The 17,788-nt window shown below is 43.2% G+C and overlaps 1 protein-coding gene across 1 annotated transcript in view; it reads left to right on the top strand.

The window, feature by feature from the left end:
* Positions 1-17,788, top strand: part of TNC (tenascin C) — a 66,768-nt gene that overhangs the window by 29,523 nt on the left and 19,457 nt on the right. The window contains exons 14-17 of the mRNA XM_042914112.1: positions 1,675-1,947; positions 9,334-9,606; positions 11,172-11,444; positions 17,178-17,300. Coding sequence (XP_042770046.1) covers positions 1,675-1,947; positions 9,334-9,606; positions 11,172-11,444; positions 17,178-17,300 — 942 coding nt within the window. The remainder of the gene's footprint in view (positions 1-1,674; positions 1,948-9,333; positions 9,607-11,171; positions 11,445-17,177; positions 17,301-17,788) is intronic.

Genomic DNA, 17,788 nt, shown 5'->3' with positions numbered 1-17,788 from the left:
AAAATCACACAATTATGACTGGAGACAGTACCAAAGAAAAAGCCATTCATTCAGAGAAGTACACACAGCAGCATTTGAAGCAAGGAATGTCCCAGGCTATGAATGTCAAAGATCCGATGCCCTTATTGCTCTTTTAAATAAGAGTTGCTCCCTGGAGTGTTGGCCTTTGCATATGGCGCACTCCCAGCACTGACCCAGGAGGGCGTGCTGTGCCTTCCTAGTCACTCCGCTCCAGTGACAAGGCAGTCAGTGTTTCCCCAGGGGCCTGCCTCAGCAAGCAGCCTTCCCCAGCACCATTCTCCATTGCGCATCTTCCTATATGCCTCCCTTGGTTGGAAGCTCAGTAGAGGTTGTCTTGCTTGGGTTTGCGTATGCCTGCCCCATTTTCAGGTAATTATGGCAACCAAACCTTCATGCAAACCTGTACAACCTCACTGATTCCAGCAAAAGCATAGACCTGCATTTTAGCCTCAATCATTTCAATAACCCTCACTGAGATCAACAGAATACAGACAGCCACTGTATGAGTGGTGACCTTGAAATGCCTAGAAATTGCAACTGGCAACCATATCGGACATTCATAAATCATCCCTTCCCAGAAGGCAAGAGAAATCACCTGCCGCTTCTGATCTTTCCTGCAGACCTTGTGGTTGGGTGCCCTTCATATTTTTATGTGTTTTTTTTTTTCCTTCTTAATGATAGCGACATTCCTGTTTCTGATGAAATGGTATGAGAGGAGGAAGGTCCATGACCCCATCTGATCTGTGTATCACTAAATGTGATGGGATGGGAAGGCCTTCCCCTTCCCTGCTGGAGAGGCACTACTTGCTCCTCACACCTTGCTTCTGCTTGCCTTCTGCATATTTTATTCCAATTGCACGGAAAAGCACTGGTAGGACCATCTCCAAGACAAAATGTTATTTCTTGGCCGAACAGGGGTTGTCTGACTGCCTTGCCTCGGCTCAGCTCTCTTGGTTGGCAATGTAAGTAGCAGCTTTCTTGGCTCCCGTAGAGGCAGTTAAGAGAGGACGAGCTATTCTAACAGAATATGAAAGCAGCTGGCCCTTGTCAGAAGTATGATGAAAATACCAAGAATCACACTGACAAGTTGCCAGTTCCCTTTAAGTCACAAAATCAGAAGCCTCAGGGTACCACCTTTGGGAGGGTGATGGCATCAGAATTATTTAGCCTTTATTTAAATAGATGGGAGCTCCCTCAAAGCAAAGGATGCCTGCAGGAGGGAGCCAAGTAACTGTGGTCTCCTGAGTGCAATTCTGGCAACTAAAGACTGCCAGCACTCATATCTCTTGACCGATGGCCAGCATCCCTGCGGCGGGGCTCCCAGAAGCATCTGAGCTTAGGCACCACGGTTCCAGCTGACATCATTCAGATGTCCTCTCACACATGGGATCTCAGCCAGCTTGATCATGTATGGCTGCTCCAGAGCAGGGGAATCCAATTTGCCAGACCTTCCTCTTTTCTTCTTTTAACAAATCCCCTTTTTCTCTCCCGCTGGCACTGACTGGTAACACTGCTTGGTTTCCCCCTAACCCTGAACTAGCAGGTCTTTCTACCCAGCCACGTTTCTCTTAACAACCTCAATCTTAAAACACAGGCCAAATAATCAACCCAAATTCATTTATTTTTTCTTCTTCCCTACCCTTCCTTTTTCAGCTGCAGAACCTGAAATTGGAAACCTAACTGTTTCTGACATAACTCCTGAGAGCTTCAATCTCTCCTGGACAGCCACCGATGGGGCCTTCGAGACCTTTACCATTGAAATTGTTGATTCCAATAGGTTTTTGGAGACGATGGAATATAATATCTCTGGTGCTGAACGAACTGCCCACATCTCAGGGCTACACCCTAATAATCATTTTATTGTCTACCTCTCGGGACTTGCTCCCAGCATCCGGACCCAAACCATCAGTGCCACGGCCACCACAGGTACATCTGCCTTCTCCCATTCTGACTGCCTCTCTCTAGAGTCTTCTTTGCAGGGTGAAGCTGCTCATTCACTCCTTCTTTGCAGGGTGAAGCCACAGTGCATTAACTGCTCCACAATGCTAGGCTAGAACACTACTTAACATAACTCTCTCCAACAGCAGCCCAAATGGTGGATTTCTGTTAAGCCCTTTGCCTGATCTATTACTGACCAGGACATTTACAGCATAAAATGTAGTCTGGCCCAGATTGCCATATGGAATCTGGAGAAAAGAATTCTACCCTTCTATACCTAAGAAGCAAGAGTTGTCCTTGATTTGGAAAGATGTCTGCATCAAAAAAGTCTTAAAAATTATATTTTGTGTTATCCTAATATCTTTGGCCTCCTAATACCCAAATATCCCAATGATCTAATGAAATCGTGTTGGTACTGTTATTTTTTTTCAACTTGGAAAATGATAAAAAAAAAAAAAAAAAAAAGCAGATTACTAATCAGATGGATGCACAAGGAAGTCATGCCATCCAGACCATCCCAAATCCAATGCAATCTCTAGGAGAAAATACATGAACAGGCTGTCTTGCTCCCAGAAGAGTAAATGGTTGATTGCAAAAATAGAAGTCGTCATGTTTATACAAGGAACTTGGCCAGCCAGAGTATAAGCTGCTCTCACTTAAATTTGTAGTGTCTGTGGTACACATCCTATGTGAGGCCCTCTCTGGCACGCAGCAAAAGAGAATTCTCTATCTGAATTTGAAAGGAGAAGCTTAGCCATTCAAAATAGCATTCTTAGCACATTTTGGATAATGAATCCAAGAAAAAGGTTGACATTGTAGCATCAAAATCATCTAACACTTAAGTCACCCATGGCTGAGGGAAGGTCTGTCCTCATTCTGCGTGAGACTACAGATTGTCAGCAGGGTGGTCTGTCATCTTCGCCATATTAAAGTACACAAAAACCTGGAGGAGAAAATTATTCAGCCCCTTATATTTGTTTCTCATGGCTCAAACTGGATTTCAACAAGGACAAGTCTTTTACCAAAGGGTGAAGTCTAAAACTTTATGGATTTAGTCTTATGTGTTTTAGTTTTTGACTCTATCATAATAGTGTTTTAAATTGACACGCTTTCATATTTTTTTCTGCTTGCTTTAGTGGCCGAAGCTCTCCTTAGCCACCTCACTATCTCAAATGTGACCTGGGCCAGTATGGCCCTCTCGTGGAAAGCCCAAGAGGCTGCCTTTGATAGCTTTCTTATCGAAGTTAGGAATTCTGACCACGGCCAGGAGACGGTAGTACGTTCTGTACCTGCGGCGTCTCGCAGCTCAGTCATCACCAACCTCACGGCTTCTTCTAATTACACTGCACACCTTCATGGGCTGATGGGCGGGCACCGCGCTCACACTCTAATGGCCCAAGCAACCACAGGTATTTCCCACGATGGCTTCTTCACTCTCCATTGAAATTCCTCTGGGGAGCAGTCCCCCAAAAAGCCCTCGCTACACATTTTTCATCCTCCTGGTTCCTCTAGATCTTTCCCAAATTTGACAGGGCCACCTAAATCAGAGCTTTAAAACTTAAAAAGAAAAACAATCACCCAGAAGTCAACCTCTTTTTTTCTAAATGTGCACTCACATCTGGAGTTGCTCTGTTTGTTTATATAGAGTTAACCTGACTTGCTTTGGTTGAATTTCTACATCATCCTTCTCATCTGATCTTGAATAATCATTTCCAGTTCTACCCATTATCATCTGCCTGTGGTCTAATCAGAGTTTGCCTATGACATTGCCAAAGAGGTGTGTGCATGCCAGTTTGGGTTCCCTGGTCAGAGTGATATTCATCCTTTTTCTCTCTTCCAAGATTCTAAAACACAGTGCCAGAAGCATGCGAAGAAAAGACCCTAACACACACTTCCAGAGCCAGAGGACCCAGTGGTCTCATCTTGTTCTTGAGACTTTTATTTGCTTGCATTCCCTACAAATAGACTGTTCTCTTTTGACATTTACCCCACCAAGCATGCTTTGTCATCTTCTGATACCTGTCACAAAATGTCCACCTTCTTTCATCTGTCATCTTGTCCAAATCTTGGTGCATGTGGTGAACATTCGGAGTATTACATTTTTGAAAATATCTATGTTTCCTGGAAGCATATGGCATGTCCAAGAATTATTTCGAAGGGTTAGAAGTGGTGAGAGAAAGATATCCCAGCTTGCATGGAACACTGGCCATACCTTCTCTCTCACTCACTCTTCGAGGTTTTTCTTACATCTCACTCCTGAGCTTGGTTGCACCCTTTGGGAGACAGCTGGAGGCCAAGCTGGCCATGAGAAGCTAAGTCTTACTCTGCATGGTGAATGTGTTCACATTGCCAGTCTCTTTTTGGTGGCATGAGAAGAATCCTAACATGCATCCTTAATTTGAGAAATTGCTGCCACAGCAAAACACAGGGAAAGAGCAAACAGAGGCCCACTTGGAGGGTTCTACCTTTAGTGCGGTTGAGGTAATTTATGCCAATGTTATGGCTAAAAATTATAGCGTCATTATCTTCTCAAACTAATTGCTAAGTTGGAGATTCCATGCCGTTACTTATGGCTATCTTCTGCTTTGGGGCCAGATTCTTTTTGCCCTTAGGGACTTTGTGGCATCAAATTATGCTGTGCAACTGTCCAGTTTAAGTTTATCCAGATGAGTCCCTTCTTTCCTCCTATTACTGGAGCTGCAGCAAAACAACTCCCAAGTCCTTGGAAGAAATAGTCTGCTTCTTCCCAACCTTCAGTGCCAACCCTGGTACCTCAACCCTCCAGGACTGTTGCCTCTTTCTAAAATAAAGTTTCAGTCGAACTTACTTTAAAGTTAGTATTCTTGATAAATGTGCATTGAGGAGGCCAGATCATATACATCCTAGTAGAAACTAGCAGTACAGGCCCCCTACATTACAAAATGAGTTGCCTTGATCACTGATCTCCTAGTCTTTAAGGGACAAGAGAATATCGACCTCCAGGGGAACCACTTATCTTTCCAAATTATCCAGTAAGTGAATTTTCTAGTTAGAAAATGTAACACCTAACTTTAAATTTTCTTTTAACTTTTGCATACACCAAGAATTTTTTAATGAAAGCCATTTTTACCTTTACGGTATTCAGGGTAAAATGCAGATTTTCTTATGGTGTATAGGAAACCTTTGGATTTCTAAAAACTATGGAGAATTTCTCTTGTATGGATATTAGCCTTTAATTTGTACAATCGAAATAGATCAAAAGAAAACTAAATAAGGAAACTTCAAAGTAGCATTTCCTAAGACATGCTCTGTGAACCACAAGCTACTTGAGATGTTCAAAGAATATCCTTTGAAAGAGTATCCACTGATCAATGAGTTTATGAAATTCTGGGCTGCACAAAATTAAGTAGGTTTCTTTACAGAACCAGCATTTCAGAGGCTATAAAATACTCTCAAGCTTTGGGAGTGAGATAGAATACCCATACATACTTTACTAAAAGCTACTTTTCTTAGGACATCTTACAGAGCTAGTGTCCCACTGCAAACCTTTAGAAATGCACCCTAAATATTCTCTGTTGCTCCTATCTGCCATTCTAATGCCTGTTCACCTTTCTTCCTATGGCCAGCAAGTAGTCGTGTCTATACTTACAAAGAATGCACATCCATACCTGCAGAGAAAGTATATTCTCTAGCATTAGTCAATGCAGGTGTAGCCACAGCCTAATATACTACCTTTCTGCAAATATTTGGAGGGATTGGCACTTTTATGTCGTATGGCTATATTCTGGAAAAATCAACTGCTTCCTCTAATAATGCATCTCCTTTCTCTTCTGCCCATGTTCCTCTCCCTTCAGAGCCAGAGCCACAGCCACAGTTGGGCATTCTAATCCTTAGCAATATTACTCCTGACAGCTTCAATGTGTCCTGGAGCATTCGAGCCAGGTTTTTTGCAAAGATTGTTGTCAATGTTAGCGATTCTCACTCGCTGTATGAGCCCCAGCAATTCACGGTCTCAGGAGACACACAGCATGCTCACATCACGGGCTTGCTGGAGAACACTGGCTATGACATTAGTGTGGCAGGGACCACCTGGGCTGGGGACCCCACGAGACCCCTCACTGCTTTTGTCATGACAGGTACTCATTCAAAGGTTCTCACTTGTCCATTTAGAATTTTGAGATGGGGGACAGCAGAGTGGAAAGGTGATAGGCATTCTAAAGGGAACGTCAACCCCCAGTAGAGTCTTCACTCCAGATGTAAACATCTAAGTGAAGAGAGATCAGATCCTCTGGTATTTCGCAAAGAGGGATATTTTGCAGCTTTTCGTGGGACATGGAGACCATGTACTCAACAGCTGCATAAAGCTTCCAAGGATTTTCCTGTCTAGCTTTATAGGCTGATACATATTTTAACAATTCTGGCTGAAAAGTGAGTTCTAAGTTACCCACAGCCTGGAGCAGGAATTTTTGCCATAAATCATGCTAAGTAAGGCAGTTTATAAACCACTTGCCCCAGAAATATAATAATATCTCTTTTTCTTTAAATAAAAAAAAAAAAAACACTTTGTCTTAAGTCAGCATCCACAGCAAATTACCGAAGGTTTGACCTCGGGTAGCAGATAAATCCAAACTTAATTGAAGCTTACCCATTTATTGAACTTGACCTCCAACCTCTCTTTGAATTACTGAAGAATTACATAAAGAAATGGCTTTCCGTTTTCTTTCCTGAGATCATCCCAAATCAATGGCAAAGGCTACATACCTCAGAAAATATTTAGAAGTCTCTTGCCTTCCACTACTGATAATTTTCAGGAGACTGACTTTGCCTGCTGATTCACATTAAACCAGGCCTCTCCCAGCATCTAAATCGCTACCGATAAAATATGTTAATGAGATCAATTAAATATTTAATTGGAAGCAGCCATGATGACCTAGAAGTGTGTGGGTTTTGATATCAGACCTGAGTGGTTTCTGAACTTCCCCCACATATTCTTAGCTGCATAACCTTGGCTGGTTCTTAACTGTTCTGAATTCCAGTTTCCTTATATTTGACAAAGGGACTCCCACAGCCATTTCTGTCAGCTTTGTCTCAGGATCTAAATGGATATGATAAAGTTTAATGGCTTGGCATCCAGTAGGCATCTTACGATGCTGGGTTCTTTCTGCTGTTTCCTAGGAAGTAGCATTCTTAAAAATAAGCAACAATTCTAGATAGAAACTCAGCAGCTATTGTTATGAAATCATGATTTTCTTACTATTTTCAAGAGAACGCTGGACGTGTTTTAATGTAAGATCAAAAAGTGGTTTTGTTTTCTGTCCCGTTGCCTACTGTGAATTCAGTCATTCAAAAAAGTCTTCAAATGCAGAACATGGTCATTTCTTAGTGGGGCAGGGGAGAGAGTGGTGGGGGCTCCCAGTCTCTTGCCTCCCGATGCACAGGAGGGCAGGAATGGCCAGCCACAGACCCCATCAGGCCATCTCTTGTAGCCTCCCGCAGGACCTCCCGCAGAACGGAGAGAAGAAAGGCAGTCTGGGAGGGCTGGTCTTGGGAATCCTAGATCTGGTTACAGCATTGTCTCAGCTAATCCTTGAAGTGAAAAGACCCTGAGTTTTAAAAGAAGCATATTTTTAAAAAGAAAAAAAAAAAGCTGAACATGAATGACTATAAATAACAAGACTTTGATTGACTAATTAGCCTGAATGCCCTTCTTTTCACGAGAATCCGCTGCTTTGATGGTGTGGAGGTACACAGAGGCTAGCTATCCAAAGAGGCGCCACTTACCTAAATAAACTCAGCAAAAGAACTTGAGACCATTGTCTTGCAGACAAAGAAGTCTGTTTGCACAGGATAAGTGATTTCATCTTCGCCTTAAATAGAATTATGATCTTTGGAAGATCCTTACCTGGAAAAAAAAAAAGCCTCAAAACAAATACCAAATATGCTAAATCAGTACAGGAAGTCCAGCCCACAACAAAATTTAAATCTTTGCTTTGGGGATGAGGATATTCATTTACTTGTTCATTCAATCACCAATGACTTCTTTGTAAAACATTTTTCTTTACATTGCATGGATTAGACTCTGGGCATTAGTGTAAGGTCATTTATCTCTTTGAAAGTTTCCATTTAGAAGCAGCAGAAAAGAAGGCTGTAAATGAGGTGTAGCTAAAGCAGCCTTGGTCATGGAGTTCCCAGCCCCATGTCCCCTCCAATAAAAAATACATTCACTATTACTGTGTTTCGTTTTGCTAGAGCGGGGGGCTCCGAACCTTCTCCACCAATCCTACTTAAGCCTCCAGACTTGCCAGCCCTGATGGGGTTGACTAATTAGACACTGGCTTAGAGTGTGGAAAGAGCATTGAGCTTGGAATCAGATGGCCTGGGTGGGAGCCCAGCTTAGCCACCCAGTAGATTTGGAATCCTGTATATAAGTCATTGATCTCTGTTTCCTTAGACATCACGGGGGAGAGGGGGAAGGCAGCAGTAGCTATTTCACAGTGTCATTATGAGGATTAAATAGGAGAATAAACATGAAGCCTTGTCAATTGGTACTTAGAACTTAGCACTTAGAAACTTAGCTGATATAACCTCACTATTTTGGGAATCCCAGAGTGTGAAAAGACCCCTTGATGCCTAAGAAATAAGGGTGCCTGGGACACAGATGTTTGGTGAATGAATGAACAGATGACACCAGAACTTATTAAAGATCCCGACATGTCCTTACCTCCTACTTTATCCAGGAAAACAAACAGCAAAAGAATCAGTGAATCATAGTATTGCTTACTGGACCATAACCCTAATTTGTTAATTCTGCCACATGAAAAAAATCTTACCCCCTCCCCCTATTTCAGCTAATGAAGATGTATGTCACTAAGGGGCCTCATTAACTTGATTCAAAATGTGAACTAGAAGTGAAATGGAAACATATGAAGTGTACCCAAAAGGAAGTATATCAGTATATTGGGTGGGGGGTGGGGGGAAGAGCTGATTTCCTTCAAGACCAGAAGACAGTTGGAAATAGAGAAAGAGGTACAAACCCAACACAAGATATCCAATTATACAGGGAGCAATTCATGGCCTTTGGAATGAGATCCACCTAAAAACCTTGCTCTATCACATACTAGCTCTGTGACTTTGGCCAAGCCAATCAACCTCTTTGAAACTCAGGCTTTTTTTGCCTGTATAATGGGAATATTATCTATCTCATAGGCCTGTTGAGAGATTTACACAAGATAACATCATCTGGCAGCCAATAAGCTCTTACTAAATATTCGTTTTCTGAGAAATTAACACATTTAGTGTTTGATTGGGTATATCTCAGTATCCGTGGACAGTTGTGCTATCCCTGCAGGGTCAGTGCTGCTAACCTGAGTTATTTTCACTCCTCCCTTCTTTCAGAGGCCCTGCCCCTTCTGGAAAACCTAACCATTTCCGACATTAATCCCTACGGGTTCACAGTTTCCTGGATGGCATCGGAGAATGCCTTTGACAGCTTCCTAGTAGCGGTGGTGGATTCTGGGAAGCTGCTGGACCCCCAGGAATTCACACTTTCAGGAACCCAGAGGAAGTTGGAGCTCAGAGGCCTCATAACTGGAATTGGTTATGAGGTCATGGTCTCTGGCTTCACCCAAGGGCACCAAACCACGCCCTTGAGGGCTGAGATTGTTACAGGTATTTGGATTCAAGTGAGCCATTTTCTCCTCTCCTTGGTTCCCTTCCATGTAATCCATCTACCATATTACCATGGTTTTAACATTCTTGTCCATTTTCTCTGCTGAATCCATAGATGTGGCCTGTTCTTTTGTGTTTCCCCCCACCACACTCTCCCTTGTCTTATGTCTCTACCGAACACTCCTCTTCTCCCTCTCCAGAAATGAGAAGGTCAAAATGTTTGCCACTTGGCATCCCAAGTCCTTTTAGACCATGTCTTGTCTGTAGTTCTTGTGTGCTTATTCCACATCATCCTCTCCTGTGTACATCCTGGCTGGTCCCCAGCTATGTTTCAGCCTTCTCAAAAGAAATATACCAATGAGTATATTTCAAAGATATACTTATTTACAGCATTTTGTCATCTTAAAATGTCAACTGTGATCTTGATAAATCTACAAGGTGGGCTTGTTATTGAAAACTCAACTGCAGACCTATTATATTGGTAAACACTAATGTCATAGAGATTCTTTGATACAGACTAAATCCATAATTTTCTCAAGACTAATAATTCCTAGAGACACATACATTAACAACATTAACAGTAAAAACTCTGTGTTTCCCAAAGTCTTTCTAGATTTTACTAGTTCCATAGAATATTCAAAGGTCCTACTTGGTGAAGAAGTTCCATGATCAAATAAGTTTTGGAACTACTGAGTTAAACATAGTTTAACAGGATCCTTGACAACAAGGCTTCACAGAAGATCTCAATGTGCCTGTGTCTCTCCAAAAGGGACTTATCCAGGCAGTATTTGACACTGGGTGCCTTTTAAAGAAGAAGAACAAACAGGAATAGTTTGCTCTGAGTACACTTTGGGAAACTCGGCTCTAAATTTACCTTGACATTGAGTTTTGTCTGGTTAAGGCAATCCAAGATAATACCTTGGGTCCAAAGTATGGAGCACAAGAGGTTTCAAGCCTCAGTTTTACCTTCTGAACATTTACCTAATAGTCAAAAAGGCAAGCAAAAAAGTCGAGAGTAGGAGCCTTCTTTAGTACAACAGTACTAACAAGAAAAAAGCAAAAAGACCATAACATAACATTTTAAAGGCCATTTTGCTCAGGATCAAGGGAAATATAATCAGCAGTATCATCATAGGCAACTCTACAGATCATTAATACTGGTTTATTTATCTTTTTAAAAGAAAAGAAAAAGGTCTTACAGAGGATGGGCACTCAGCCATTGGGAGATCAGAGCACAAATGTAAACAAGTTATTGGCTTTGAACTTGTTTAATAATGCATGGGAGGGGCCAAAGCTGAGTCCAGATGTGGATTTATAGAATTGCTTTTAGACAAAACTCACATATGCAAGCAGCCACTTGGCTTGTAGTGAATGTGTGAATTCCATCTTTCCCTTCCCCTAGATCTACTTGTTTGTGTTGGATAATTTTATTTTTGGTATTCAGGACACTTCTATCTCTGAGAGCCGCAGGGCCACTGAATATTGATACGCCCACTGGAAAAGAAGATTGCACTGGCTGGTAAATAATGTTCTCTCTCCTCCTCCCACCATTTTCTCCCATCTAGAAGCCGAGCCAGAAGTTGACCACCTTCTGGTTTCAGATGCCACCCCAGACGGTTTCCGTCTGTCCTGGACAGCTGATGAAGGGGTCTTCGACAGTTTTGTTCTCAAAATCAGAGATACCAAAAAGCAGTCTGAGCCAATGGAAATAACCCTACTTGCCCCCGAACGAACCAGGGACATAACTGGCCTCAGAGAGGCCACTGAGTACGAAATTGAACTCTATGGAATAAGCAGTGGAAGGCGATCCCAACCAGTCAGTGCTATAGCAACAACAGGTACCGTACATAAACAGGATATAACCAAGAAAAGTCATGACTTGGGGATTTTCTTTCACAGGGCTGGGAAATTACAAGATCTTTGAATGCAGCCAAGGTCTTTCAATTATAGACAGTGTGAGTGTGGACAGTTTGGCTAAGCCTTAATTCAAGAAGAGTATGATGCCATTTATTGAATGGGGCTGGGAGGATTGAATGAGATAATCCATGGAAAGCCCATAGCAGAGGATTTGGTACATAGCAAAAACTCAGTAAATTAAAGCTATTTGGATTTTCATTGTTTTCATTAATACATCATCATCATTACAATTATTGCATTTTTTATATTCCAAAGACCCTTCTTTAAGACAATTATCCCATCTTTTTTTTTTTTTTTATGCAGAAGTATAATTCCTTGTTCTTTGGTCAAATGTTTGACCTTAGAGCAGGCAGGGGATAATGGAGAAGTGGTACCTCCACCTATAAAGATGAATATTTATCAGTTGCTGTGTGTGAATAATCAGTACCGTGATCAGGAAGGATCAAAGGAGGGAGCTGGCAAGGTCAACAAGCTGCTCTTCATGAAGCTCACTGATTTTATGTGATATTCATAACAACTTTAAAAGGCATTAGAGGGCGAAATGCAGACCCTTTTCCATGTGAGTTGTTTCAAGGAGAAAAAAGTTGATTGGTAACAGTCTCTTTAGAGGGAAAGATCTATGAAAGGTAGGGTGAATTCCTTCCTGAAATTGAGGGAGAAGGAGAGACATAGCACTCCCTAGAGAGAGACTGCTTCAAAGAGGGATCAGAAGAAAGAATCACAAAAGCACAAGGAGGGGTAAAAGGGACCAGAGGAATGGTATATCCCAGCCTCTTCTGTTTGTGCATGAAGAATCTGTGGCCCAGAAAGCCGATGTGATTTGCCTAATGTCACAAGGCCAGGTTTGGGGTAGAACCCAAACACCATCTTATTTTTTTTTTTTTCAACGTTTTTTTTTTTTTTTATTTTATTTTTGGGACAGAGAGAGACAGAGCATGAACGGGGGAGGGGCAGAGAGAGAGGGAGACACAGAATCGGAAACAGGCTCCAGGCTCCGAGCCATCAGCCCAGAGCCTGACGCGGGGCTCGAACTCACGGACCGCGAGATCGTGACCTGGCTGAAGTCGGACGCTTAACCGACTGCGCCACCCAGGTGCCCCAACACCATCTTATTTTAATTACTACTAAATAAATGTAAGCAGGCTGGATGACAGCTAACTGACAAGGGTACATACTTGCTGTCTCTGACAGGCATTGAGTGCAACATTAGCCAAAACCTTCTCTTGGTCCAGAGATGGGTATTTTATTACATCAAGTTTCAGGACCTACTGAGCTAGGAGACGCCACCTACAGAAACCATAATCAGTATTTGTAGGCGTGGAGGAAATGCTGAAATGCAGACAGCAGTTCAGTCCGAGGAAAAATCCTGTTTCTTATTAACTTGGACACCCTATCCCTGGGATGCGGGTCCTTGTCTCCTCCCTCACTGTGGCTGCCCATAAAACAACTTGAGATCAGAGACGGAGCCTGATTTTTGACCTTGGTTTATAAACACTGCCTTTCAAAGTTTACTTCTGATCACTGATTTTGTTTTGCTGATCTTTTTTTCTAGAGGCCCTACAGTGCTAAAGCAAAAAAAAAAAAAAAAAAAAAAAAGAGAGAGAATGAATAATCAAGAGCTTTTTCTTTTTCTTCTTCTTTTTTTAAGAACAAAAGAAAAGAAAGGCAGACCCCATGCTTTGGAAAGCCATTCTTTGATTTCTTTCTTTGGGGTTTTGTATTTCACAGCCAAAGCGTGTGTGTGTGTGTGTGTGCGTGTGTGTGTGCGTGCGTGTGTGTGTGTGTGCGTGTGTGTGCCCGAATCCCCTCCGTACTTGGAGAGGACAGGGGAGGTGACTCCATTAGACAACACACATCTGATTCCACCATCACCTCATCAGCTTTAGAAAGTTTCCCTTCCATTTTTCTATCCTTCCTCCTCTTTCCTCTCCTGCACAGTAGTAAACCCTTCTCTGAGATATTCTGTTCCTCCTTATCCTCATAAAAGCTGCTGCAGGTTCTCCTCTGGCTTCCTGAGCACAAGCTGCTAGCAGCAAGTGCCCAGCGGCAGGGAAGGCTGTTGGGGGCAGTGTACCAAGTGGTGTGGCCTGGAGCCTCTGGGCAGACTCCCTGGAGTCTCATCCTTTCTCTCTACCAGCTGCGTGGTCTTGGGCAAGTCCTTTCTTCTCTGAACCTCAGTCCCCTCATCTGGCAAGTAGACTTGAACTCAGAATTCAGCTATGAGGTTTAAATAAGCCCATGACTGTTGAGTATTTTGTTGCCTTGCCCATTGTAGCAATATTAGCTATTCTTATGTTTGGGTGATTTCAAGTAAATGTTATTTTTTCATGGATCACTTGGTTCAAAATTCAAAAATTAAAAAAAAAGAATATCTAGCAAAGTCCCTATTCAGCTATGTCCCTGCTACCCAGTTGTTCTATGTAGAGGCAGCCAATTTTACCACTTTCTTGTCTATGCAGATAGACAAAATTGACACAAATCTAAGCTCTCTTTTTTAAATTTTGTTGGGGCAACACTCTTGCACACTGTAGTGTATGTGTGTTTCTGGCTTATTAGATCTGAGAAACAATCCCATGAGCCTTATTTACTTACTTAATTATTCCCCTACTGGTGGATACTTAGGTCATAAGTTTTTGTTCCGTCTGGTGATCCGTGTATTTGCAATGGCTCCTCTTCCCCTCCGTTGTTTGAGCCACATCTTCACGGCAGTGGTGGCCTTCTTTGGAAAGCCCAGAGTTACCAGAAACATCTTTTGCCATTGGGGATTTAGACACCGGTGTGTGTGCCCAAATAGAGGGTCCCCAGAATAGACAGAAAATAGTTAAAAATCCAACAACAGAGTATGATGGCTTTATTCTTCTTCTCTGGAGTTTCTCTTGCTCAGTGAGGAGCCTGAAATGCTTCCTTAGCCTGTCCCCATCACTGCCTCCAGACACACACACATCCCTGGTACTCCCTTCCTCCCTGGAGGCCAATGGGGGAGTCAGTGTCCCTTCTCCCAACTCCCAGAATGTGCTGCCCATTCCCCCCTAACATTCCTTTCCCAGCAAGTCCTCTGCTCAATTCCAGTTCAGATGCACTTGAAACCACACACCGGAGTTGCAACAGCATTGTGCCCCCGGGGCCTGACTCAGCAGGTCTGCAGAGACCCTTGCTTGGCAATCCTTCCTTCTATATGAACCAGGCTCTTTATGCTCGGTGCCTCTGGCTCTGACTCCCATGAAGCATAAAGATAGTAACCACCAATTATAAAGCGTGAGCTCCATGCCACATGAAGCCGGGCAACGGACACACTTTCGTCTCACTGAATCACCATGACCCAGCCAGGCCAGGGAGTGCCACAGTCAGTTCCACTTCACGGAAGGGAAACTGAGACCTTAGGGGGTAAGGTGTTTTTAGCAGGTAAGGCCAGAATGGAATTCAAACCCAGGTCAGTCTAACTTGAAAATCCTTGCTCTTAAACCATACTGGCTACAGTAGCTGTCCCCTTAGCTTAATATAGGACCTCGGACATATGAAGTGTACAAAAAAAAAGTATGTTGAAGGGAGAATAAATTTTTAAAGCTGATTATCAAGGGCCAGGTGATTAAAGCAATGGACATTTGCTCCAGATTTGGGGAGGCAAATTTTTATGCAAATTACGGATAAAAGCCCTCATCAACCTCCTTGTGAGTTTTTTTTTTTTTTTTTAACAATTCCAGATGTTTCCATAATGGAGTTTTTATTGAAAATCATGCATCCACTTGGGAAGAGAGACAGAGGCATTGCCTTGCTTAGGTCTTCCCAGCTTTTAAGTAGTATGGTTTAGTTGCTGTGTGAAGCTCTGTCTTTAGGTTCCCGTTGACCATCTCCTCTGCTGTGGTCCTGGAGACTTAGGGCATTATTTATGACAGAAGGAGATATACTAAAATAACAAATAGTCTTCCACACCTAGGAAGGCCTATTGTCCAAAACTATCACCCCAATGAACCTAGAATTCCATCGCTACTGTCCCATTCCTTCATGTTATTATACATGGCTGTTTTCCTGCCACTCTAATCAGGCACATCCCTCAGGCGGGCACGATGTATGAGGCTGCTAATTCTTATAGTTTCTACAGCATGGCAGATAATATTGCCATTTTGTAGATGAGAAAACCTAGGATCTAGAGAAACAAAAGCCGTGGCCACAAAGATACATCTAAAATGTGCTAGGACTTGCACCAGTGAGGTTTGCAGTCAGAGTGAAAGGCGGTGTGGACCCCGGCGAGCTGCAGGAGAGCCACAGTGCCTTCATCTGCACACCTCACTGGGGTTTGTTGGTTTGTCTTCAGCCGGCCTCATCTAGATCTTTCTTGGAAGTTACTTCAAAATCCAGGGTAGCCCATGGGAAAAATAGTTACATGGGAACGAAAGAGAGAGCAATCATGTTTACTGAATTCTTACTTCATGCCAGATTCTGTTAGGGGTTTTACGTCCATCAGCTCTGCTAATCCTAAAAATATTCCTGTAGGTGGGCATCATTTTTTCCACTGGACAGATGGAGCAACCGGGGCCCACAGAAGTGAAGGGACCTGCCCCCAGGTTGCCCAGGCCCTCCATGGTGTTTGGACAATCAAGATCTTCGGGGCTCCAGAGCCCTTGTGGTTTCCAGAGCTTTCCAAGGAGAGGGCAAAACCCCAGTCAACCCCTTCAGAGTCTGGAGGTGCTACCAGGTCACAGGAGAAAGCCAAAAGAGGAGGGAAAAAGAAATGGAGAGGGAAGAAAAACATCTCCCCACAGTGAGCTGTGGGTTTTAAAACTTAATGATCAACGTGGGTTGGAGAAGGGAAAGATGAGAAACAAGTTCCCTGGAGGCCTGAAAATTGTTTCCTGAACTCTCTGCTTAAACATGGTCAGCTGAAGAGGGCAAGGAGCTAAGCCAAGAAATACAGAACAAAGCCAATGGAAACTGGGTTTGGGGGGAGGTATGGCTGTAGCAGAAACATGGCTTTCCCCCCAGGTGGGCCCAGTGTGTGTGAGGTGTTTGTTTGGTCTCCTGGTTCTGGACCTCCATCCAGTTCTAGGAATGGGTTTGTCGAGGTCAGTTTCCATGTGAACATTATTTCCAGGATCCCCAGATTCCAGCCGGCTCTGCTGCCCAGTCCTGGGACCCAGAAAGGTCACACCACAACAATGTGCATTGGAGAACCAAGCTTCAGTTTGCTCCTCTGTAAAATGGCTACAACCACACCTTCTCAGGGGTTTCTAAATGAGGGTTAATTCCAATCAATTGCAAAGAACCATACCATTGTCAAGTCTTAGTATCATTTAATAAAAAGGAGCTACAATGCAAAGTTTGAAAAAAAAATGCTAAAAATGAAAAATGATAGGATGGCATATTCCAAGCTGAGAAACCAGCCAGCCTCACTTCCTTAGATGTCAGCTGTGGTGTTAACATTGTACTGAAATGAAACCGAATGGCTGCTTTACAGCCCTGGGCTGTAGAATTGTAGAAACAATTGTTTCTATCGAGTCACAACTTGACCCTAGACCACCACATTCTCTATCCTAAAGGCATGGCTCAGCCACAAACTCTAGGGGCTGTGTTTTCCTGGATAAGGAATCCAGGAAGAATCATTGATGAGCAATATAGTTGACTGTTTCTGGGTTTCTCCTGTGCTTTTTCCTTGACAGCCATGGGCTCTCCTAAGGAAATCAGTTTCTCAGACATCACTGAAAACTCAGCCACTGTCAGCTGGATGGCGCCCTCTGCCCAGGTGGAGAGCTTCCGGATCACCTATGTCCCTGTTGGAGGAGGTAGGGCACTCGAAAAGGGGAGGGGAGGAGTGGCCTGGAGGGTGTGAGTGGGATAGTGAAGAAGCCCTGATACTTGCCATCCTCCCCAAATATGACCAAAGAAAATTATTTCCTTCTATTTGAGACCACCTCTGTAGATTTCATTTGTAAAGTGCTCTAAGATCCTTGGAAGAATTACCTTGTGTAGGGTCATTTTATGAAGACCCTCTCCAGCCTTGAAGTTCTCAACTTCTGTGAGAAATGGACCCTGGGGCACCTGGGTGGCTCAGTTGGTTAAGTGTCCAACTTCAGCTTAGGTCATGATCTCACAGTTTGTGAATTTGAGCCCTGCCTCAGGCTCTATGCTGACAGCGTGGAGCCTGGAACCTGCTTTGGATTCTGTGTCCCTCTCTCTGTCTGTCCCTCCCCCACTTGTGCTCAGTTTCTCTCTGTCTCTCTCAAAAACAAATAAACATTAAAAAATAAAAGAAAAAAAGAAATGGACCCCA

This window comes from Panthera leo, chromosome D4, assembly GCF_018350215.1.
Source record: "Panthera leo isolate Ple1 chromosome D4, P.leo_Ple1_pat1.1, whole genome shotgun sequence".
NCBI classification, from domain to species: Eukaryota; Metazoa; Chordata; class Mammalia; order Carnivora; family Felidae; genus Panthera; species Panthera leo.
This window is presented reverse-complemented; position numbering and strand designations above follow the sequence as displayed.